General features: G+C 35.9%; 1 protein-coding gene across 5 annotated transcripts in view; it reads right to left on the bottom strand.

Moving 5' to 3' along the window:
- Nucleotides 1-584: 584 nt before the first annotated feature.
- Nucleotides 585-9,297, bottom strand: part of CTNNA2 (catenin alpha 2) — a 468,162-nt gene continuing 459,449 nt past the window's right edge. For all 5 annotated transcript variants that reach the window (XM_068679577.1, XM_068679580.1, XM_068679578.1 and 2 more), the window contains one exon: nucleotides 585-1,742. In XM_068679577.1, coding sequence (XP_068535678.1) covers nucleotides 1,455-1,742 — 288 coding nt within the window. In that variant the 3' untranslated portion in view covers nucleotides 585-1,454. The remainder of the gene's footprint in view (nucleotides 1,743-9,297) is intronic.

Below are 9,297 nucleotides of genomic sequence, written 5' to 3'. Positions count from 1 at the left end.
TGGTATATCTCATTTTCTCACAGTGTTTCAGATCCCTTATGATATCACAAAAGCTATCTTATGTTGTTATTATATAATTACAAGAAAAATAAATGCATGCTCATTGCTTTGCTTTCAAATATACCATGACCTTTTCACAAGTATAATGCAACCTCTGTAGTTGAGAAAACTGTTGGGATCAAAAGGGAATAAACACAGGTACTGCATTTCTTCATGCAGTGGTCTTTTTACATATCTATACAGTGTGGCATGATGATGATTTCCAAGTTTCTTAGATGTCAAGCTTACAAACTTATTAAAACTTATGAACTATCTTCATGCTGTTTCTGAGGTGGTGTATTTGAACAAAAAATGTCATCACCTTCTTAGCATGTATGTCTCACGTAAAGATTTAAACTATCGTTTTGACCCATTGCTCATATTTGGCTACCCTGGTTATTAAAAAAGAAAAATAATTAGAAAATGAGTGTAATGTTGGTTTTCCTTGACTAAATAAATAAAGGAAACATGAGAAAAATTAATCTCTCTTCCTCAACTATGATGCAGAAAATACTTGTTCATTAAGAGACAAACCATATTGAGGATTCCAAGGTTAAATGAGTTTATTGAGTTAGTGGTTACAACGGTATGTCAGATACCTGTAATCCAAGCTACACCTACATATTTGCCTCTAAATTCTCACATTGTCAGTTTCCGTGTCTCTAAACATTCCACCACCAGGTCTTCTATTACTAATATAATAATAATAATAATCATAATCATAATCATAATATAAAAGGCAATGTCAATCACCATATTGTGCTTCATACTCCACCATAAGGAATTCAATTGGCAAAAGTAAACCTCTGTTCATATTAATGGGATTAATTGAAATGTGAGCAATCATAACACTACTAGAATATAAAGAACAAAATATGGTTTAAAAGAAGCATTTTTAAGATGAATTAGTTTGTATTTGTTTTAAAAATTCACATACTATGATGAAGATGACTTAAAAGTTATATCATTTAATTATTGGGCCACACATTTAAGCATATTGGCTAGTACATTTTTGCACTGGAACAGAAGCAATACAAGCTTTATGGTCTACCATTACAATTCCATTTTTATTTTTTTTTCCACTTAATATACCTGCCAACCTAATGTTTCTTGCATGCATAAAAATTTCTGGGTTTAGACTGGAATTTGTTATTTAATTCACACATACCCCTGTGATGCAAATTCTTTGGCCAAATTAATACTAGAGTTTAGATTAAAAAGTAAGCTTGGAATAAGTCCACTGAACATTAGAAGAGAACACCATAAATTTTGGCGTTGCAGAAAGTTAGTAACTTCAATAGAGTCTCAGGTTGCATGCAGATTGACAGTTTCCCCCCACCCCATGCCAGACGCATACAAGTCGGCAGGTATGCATACAAAAAGAATATAAAACCCTCCTGGTAAAGCTTAGTGTTTTAGAATGAATCCATAGCTTTAAATTCACTTAAGGCCTGTACAGGGGAAATATGTTTCTTCTGGGACCCTCTTCGCACTCTTGTCTGATATTCTTCTGGTTTTTCTCTCTTTACTAGAGGCTTCTTCTCAGGGGCCTTCATCTTCCAAGATACAACTGGTGAGTTCACTGCAGCAGTACCATAGACCTTCTGATACTTAGTAGAAGCTACATACGATGCCTTCACTGTAAGGACCACAGCGTTCATCAGATTTTTAGCTGCCTGGATGAGAGAAGTGGCACTGTCCAGCTATGAAAAGAAAACACAATGAAATACAGCAGGGTTACTCCATGACAGGGTGACTGGACCACTTCCTGACTGAAGTCTGGGTGCTCTCAGGTCTCATTAAAGATGAAATGTACACTGAGGATTAATCAAGATGCTTGTAGTAACAAGCACCAGCAACATGCACCATGTAAAAAGACTATGATACTTCACATAAACTATCATAAACTATTTTAATAATTTAGAGGAAAAGTTTGTGTTGGATGTTTTTTGTTAATGATTCTTTTCCTATGGGTGAAGATCCAGTTTCCTAATTTTTCCTCAAAAAAGAAAAAAAAAAAAAAAAAAAAAGAAAGTTACTTCTCACTTGAGCCTTTACAAATTTACTTTTAAATGTCAGAAACAGCAAAATAGCTCAGCAGAGATTTCCCAAGTGCCCAAGTGTTTTTTCTAACTATTCCTGTGAAGCCCAGGATAACACCCCCAGTGATGTCTAGAGGAGCAGTGTGAGGCTAGTCTAAAGCTTGCTAGGGAACACCGTCTGAAAAGACAAAAGGAGATTTTGAAACCCCTAAAGAACAAAAAAAGATGAAACAGTTAAGTGCAGGTTTTTGTAGTTACTATAATATTTGAGCTACTCATATTCACAAGGAATCTTACTTCATGGTTAGCAGGCTTTATGTACATATACCCTTGTGTTTCTCCTGTGCATGAGACTGCCTTAGGTGCCTAGGTCCTGTGGAAGAGGCCTCAAGAACTTGCTGAACTTCAAACCATTTGGACTTCCAGTCAACAGGCTTCCATCATATACTGAAATCAAGTGCATGTCCCTGCTCAAATATTTCAAAAAAAGTAAGCAGATAATGGGACTTCCAAACCAATATCTCAATGTTCCAAAATACAAACTAGGCACTTGCCAACTAGACGTCCTCAAATCAATAGGTATTAAAAATATGATCTCAAGTACTATAAAAATTTAATTTACTATTTAGGATGTTCCTACAATGTTGAAAAATTGGTATATACTGTTTGTGATAAAGCCTTTAAGTTCTACTATGGAAGCTGGCTTAAATTTTTAGAACTCTTTCCTAGACTGAAGGAACTATTTTGGATGCAATTTATTTTTAGTCAGCATGGATTCACCATGACACAAACCTGGGAAGAGTGGCTGCAGTGTCATTCAGAGGGACCTGGCCAGGCTGGAGAGTTGGGCAGTGAGGAACCTCATGAAGTTAAACAAGGGCAAGTGCAGGGTCCTTCACCTGGAAGAATAACCCCAAGCACCAGTACAGGCTGGGGGCTGACCTGTTGGAAAGCAGTTCTCTGGAGAAGGACCTGGGAGTCCTGGTGGAAAGCATGTTAATGATGAGCCACCGATGGGCCTTTGTGGACAAGAAGGTATCCTGGGGTGCATTAGGGAGAGTGTTGCCAGCAAGTTTACAGAGGTGATCCTCCCCCTCTACTCAGCCCTAGTGAGACCACACCTGGAGTATCGTGCCCAGTATTGGGCTGCCCATTACAAGAGGGACACGGAAGTACTGGAGCGAGTCCAGAGAAGGGCTACAAACATGAATAGGGGCCTGGAGCACCTCCCTTATGAAGAAAGGCTGAGAGAGCTTGGCCTGTTTAGCCTGGAGAAAAGGCTGAGAGAGGATCTTACCAATGTATATCAGTGTTTTAAGGGAGGGTGTTAAGACAATGAGGCCAGACTCTTTTCAGTGGTTCTCAGTGATAGGATGTGAAACAACAGGCACAAACACAGGAAGCTCAGCCTGAATGTGAGGAAAGAAAATCTTCACTATGAGGGTGACAGGGCACTTGAACAGGCTGCCCAGAGAGGTTGTAGAATTGCCTTCTCTGGAGATATTCAAAACCTGTCTGGACATGATCCTGTGTAATGTGCTCTAGGTGACCCTGCTTGAGCAGGGAGGTTGGACTAGGTATCTCCAGAGATCCCTTCCAACCTCAGCTGTTCCATGATTGTGTAATTCCACCCCGCTTTCTCAATAAGTTCTTAGCTATTTTTAACTGGAACAAAAGGCTTGTCTCCCTACAAACCTTTCCTTCTATATCTTTTGGGAGTATACAATTCCTTAACATGAATTTTAAGTAAGGTAACTGGGACAAATACCCACAAGGCAATAATAATAAAAAAATTACAATTCACCTCAAATACTTTGAATCATTAATTGGATAAGAGAGTTCAGTTTATAACTGCAGGAGAACCCTCATACTGAAAAGTGTCAGTGACCAACATGAAACAAAATAGACATTACAGAAATCCTGTACCTGGAAGTAAATTCATCTATAGACTTACCTATTATTTTGATTTCCTCAGCTGTGGTCTTATATTCAATATAATTCATTAAATACATAAACAGTTACATACAGAGAGGTCCAATACAGAAAAACGTTTTGATGATTTTCACGTAGTTGGTGCCATTCCCTGAAATGCATAGTTAATTGCCTGTCCCCAGAAAATATTTTTCCTCGGGACTAATTTGCATTTTCTGTTAGTAAAAGAAACTAAGTTAAAAGATGGAAAATTATATTATATAGCAAAAACATGACTGTTCAATAGGCAGTAATGAAATATAATTCAGTATAGTGTTATTCTATAACTGCACCACTGCATGATTTATAAGGCAATCTGTATGTTTGTTGGCAAATAACAGATCATACTCTATTAAATTAGGATATTGTAATTTACTGTTGAGATCTACAATCACACATTATTCATTGTTAAATAATTCTTTCTGAAACACCAGTGGATTGATTCTGAATATAAAGTGATACCGCCAAATAGCATTTACTTTGTAATCAATGTGGATAAACTGACTGGATCATGCTTATATTGTGCATTCCCATGAATTCCGTTTGTTGAAGACTTCTAATAGTCTCACATTTTCCAGCATTTCTTTGTGAAAGAGTTCTGGAAGTTATTTTAAACGGGGCATATTCTAAGGAACTGAATGATTAAAGAATGCATGCTGAAATGAGGGGGCACATAAATTAGATGCTTAAATCTATACAAAGGGTGCAATCTACATCTTTAAACACATTAATAATTCTATGGTGTTTATTGATAAGGGTGTGCAGAAGCATGTGTAATTCTGCAAGATCAGATGAGAATTGTATTGATGTCTTTTAGAAAACCATGTTACATATTCTGATGCCATTTTAATTACCTCTAGTTCCAATCTGCTGTTATAGCAGATAAGAGCTCCCTATCTTCACCATTATTAATCTAATTTTAACGTGCAGGTACTTAGTCCTTGTCCTCAATACCCATTCATATTGTAATATGCTTTCAAGTCTTGGAATCAGAAAAGAGACATAAAAATCCCATAATAGTATTAGGATATGAGTGTTCTCCAAAACCCGCTGGTAACCACCCAATGTACCTAATTTGGCTACCTAAGCATTTCCAGTGATTTTCTTATTGCCTCCAGCTCGTTGCTTGCATTTTGGCTCAGTAAAGAAGAATTAAACTGAATGAACATCACTCCAATTAACATTTAGATCTTAATACACCGCTGAGTTACATCAATTTTAAGCTGTACTTTGCATCGGCAGAGCTACAGTGTCATAAAGGTAACATGAGGCAGCAGTACGTTAATTCCTTACAAAATCCGTGTGTAGAGACATACATTTTTCCAAACAGTTAATGTTGTTAACAATAATAATAATAATAATAATAAAGTGCAGGGGAGAGGGGGAGGAAGGAGGCAGGGGAGCAAGGGGGAATTAACATTTCATATAAAAGTACCACTACGAAATTATTGCACGTTACAGGAGGCAAACTTCACTCCCTACCAATTTTTATGAAATTATGAATATAATGAAAGCTTTCTGTACAAACAATTAACAGTCTTTGACTAGCTACACAAAGTAAGAGTGTTCTGTTACTCAGATCTGTTTACAAATCCATTTGGGAAAAAATCCCTTTCAAACACAAGAAAAAAAAAAAAAAATTCAAGAAAAAAGAAGACCGGGGAAGATTCAGAATCACTGAAGAACCTGGGAATCACTGCACTGGAACTGGTCAGTTATCCAGGCTAAAACTGCCATCTACTCAGGGAAGGCATAATTCATTCAGAAAAAAAAAAAAAAATCAAAAAGAAAGAAAGAAAAAAAAATGCTACCAGCTAACTTTGCAATTAATGAATGCAAGGCTAGAAGCAGCAAAGCAGCAGAGCTTATTATCTGCCAAGATTTTTTATTTTTTTTTTTGTTCTCCAAATCCATAATGCTTTGAGGAGTTTTTGATCTGCTTATAAACTGTGGTGCATTTTTCCAGTACTATCTGAAGAATTTTCCAGAATCTTGTTACAATAAGGATTTAATGCCTCTTATACCTATACATGAAATGAAATAACCAGCAATTGCAGTACCAAAATACCTGAAGAAATAGAAGAGAACTGTACAGAGTTGCTAGTCAGTGAATATTTGAGCCAGGCAAGTAGAATGACCTGTGAAATTATAGGCCAGCTCAGCTGAGAGCACTTCCAGACAAAATAATGCAAAATCTGTACGCACTCAGTAAATAAAGGGAGGAACAAAATGCAGTTAATGGTAACTGAATGGTTTTGTGGGTAAAACCATTTTATTTTCAAAGTAACCTACATCATATTTTGATGTGATTTAACTTTGTGTTGCTTATAACAATGCTGTTGGTATAACTGGCTCTTTTAAAGGTGTTTTCCTTGGTACTGCGTAACAGTTTTACTAAAACTCAACTGATGGCACTTATAGAATGCTTGTAAATCATAATAACTAAATTTCCAAAATCATGTACAGGCAGGGAAATCATTGCCACACCATGACTTTTGCAGTGGTCTCCTGAAGAAACCTGTTGTCACCTTTATGTTATTTTCGTTAACATGCTGTTAACTTAAATGATGAAATTTTCAGATAACAATTGGGACGCTGGTATATCATAAAGAAGACGAGTGATTGATATCTAATAAGCTGATAAAAGTCAGAAATGTAGATTTTACTTTGGACAACTTTATAGCAGATGATACCTACTTACACAATAAGGAACTTTATCATAGGCAGAAGTCAGCATCTCATTGAATCAGTACAGATAATTAGATTAGATACAGCAAAATTGTGGAAGAGGAATAATATGAACCTTGAGAACATAAAAAGGAGGAGGCTGAAGAAAAAGGTTAAATAATCATATTCAATATGTCATATGTACCCAGTTCTCTTCTCAATGTAGGAACAACATTGAAGACGTGGAAAGAACGTAAAAAAAATCAAGAAAAAAAGACGTGTTTTATGGGAAAGATTCAGGCAGCTCTGTGTTTTCCACTAATAAAGAAAATTATTGAAAAATGAGTTGATCAAAATCAGCAAGTACATGGTAACAGAAATGTGATAATATTTCAGGTTTAACAGATAAGACAAAGATATAACAGAATTTAATGTCTAGAAGGTAAAGCATGTAATTTTAGTTATTAATTAGATGAAAAGTTTTAGTAGTGATAGTAATTAATCACAAGAACTCATGAAGGATGGTGATTCTATCTCTAGAAATTGTAAAATCAATATTGGATGTTTTTGCTTAATATGTATACTCTAGTTTAGCATAACTGTCGGAGATTTTCAAAGCAAATTATTTCAGGGAGCCTACCATCATTTATGCAGGCAGGTAGCTTAAATGATAACAATGGCCCACATTGACCTTGGAATGTATGAATGCAGAAAATTAGTGTCAAAACTTATTGATTAATAGAATTTAGTCTGTTTTACTTGGTATAGATTGGGAGGAGGAATTGTCTATTCAATACGTTGTGCCAGAGGAAGTTTAGAATGGACATTAGGAAGCATTTCTTCAATGAGAGGGTGATTAAGCATTGGAACAGGCTGCTTAAGGAACTGGTGGGCTTCCCATCACTGGAGGGATTTAAGAGATGTGTGGATGTGACACTAGGGGATATGGTTTAGTGACAGGATTCAGTAGGTCAGGTTGATGGTTGGACTTAATCATAGAATCACAGAATCATCTAGGCTGGAAGACACCTCCAAGATCACCTAGTCCAACCTCTGACCTAACACTAAGTCCTCCACTAAACCATATCACTAAGCTCTAAATCTAAATGTTTTTTAAAAACCTCCAGGGATGGTGACTCAACCACTTCCCTGGGCAGCAGTTGATCTTAAAGGTCTTTCCAACCTAGATCATTCTATGATTCTACATTGGAAAAGAACACACAACCCTTTGAATACTTTTGGCTAAGACTTGATTTTATGCCTTTAGAAAATAATTTTGGCATGGTTAAGCCATTAAGGCTATCTGAGAATTCTAGGTGCATTCCCTACTTCTCCTCCTTTTTGAAGCTAGTTTTTCGGACAGCTATAGGTTCTGTTACTACAACCCAAAAGTTAGTTAATAGCCTCTAGAGCAACTAAGGTTACATGAAACAATTATGAATCTGGAGGGTGAATCAGAAATAACATTTTTCCAGATGATAGTCTTACACAATAGAACATTTTCCTCTCAGCTGTGCTTAATAATAAATCTAGTCCTACATATATAAGTAAAATATATATAAAAATAAAAGAAAAAGCTCTTATCCATAATACTCATCTTACACTTCTGTAGCACAGTGCATGCATAAAACATGATACTATTAGTGACAGCCAATGCAAGAATGGCCTATTCGGTATTCAGATGCACTCATCCCTACGGTGGGAGACATCTGCTATTTATCAGCACTACTACCCAATGCCTGAAGCCATATTTCAGTCAGTAACTTGAAGATGTGCATAAGGATTTTACTCCATGTGAGTCTATTGTGAGTAAACTATCACATGCATTTGAAATTCTACAACAAGCAAAAAGTAATAATTTGGGATGTAAAGTGGTCACAGTGGGGTTAAAAAGGGATATGTGGATACACGGAGAAAATGGTATTATGCTCCTCTTTTCCTAACTGTGAATTTTCACATTTGATTGCAATTAACTTACTCCTTCAGACATGCTGAATATTTAATTAATTCTGGGGGTAGCTGTGTTTTATAACTGGCCCATCCGCTGAACAGATGTCCTCATCTACATTTTTTCTATTACAGGTAAGTAAACTATAAGGACTCCCAAATCCATTTTGTTGCATTTAACAGAGGCTGACTGTTAGCACAACAGAAAGCGCACATGTATATTTATAACTATAAACATCTTCTGTCTTTTATGAACTGCCCTTTGAAAACACAGATCTACTTAACAAAGTCAACTCCATTATACAAGTTTAAAGAGCCTATATATATATTTAAAAAAAAAAAACAAAAACAAAACACACCTCTGAATAATGGCATTCAGAATAAAAGATAGAATACGCAAATGTAATTTAGACAATTTGCAGAGATGCATTTACACAGTTGATTTACTTACTCCAGCCTATTTTAAAAGCAGAAAGGTATAAGACAAAATGATATCCCAATTAATTTGCTTTGAAGAGAATGCTTAATATGAAATTAAAAAAAAAAAAAGAATATGCAGATATGCCTATAATCATTAAAGATAACTCAGTGATATCACTAAAATTGTGGGACATACTTCATTCCCTAAGTG

The sequence above is a fragment of the Anas acuta genome, chromosome 4 (assembly GCF_963932015.1).
Source record: "Anas acuta chromosome 4, bAnaAcu1.1, whole genome shotgun sequence".
Taxonomy (NCBI): Eukaryota; Metazoa; Chordata; class Aves; order Anseriformes; family Anatidae; genus Anas; species Anas acuta.
The sequence above is the reverse complement of the archived record's forward strand: the minus strand, read 5'-3'. Positions and strand labels throughout refer to the sequence as shown.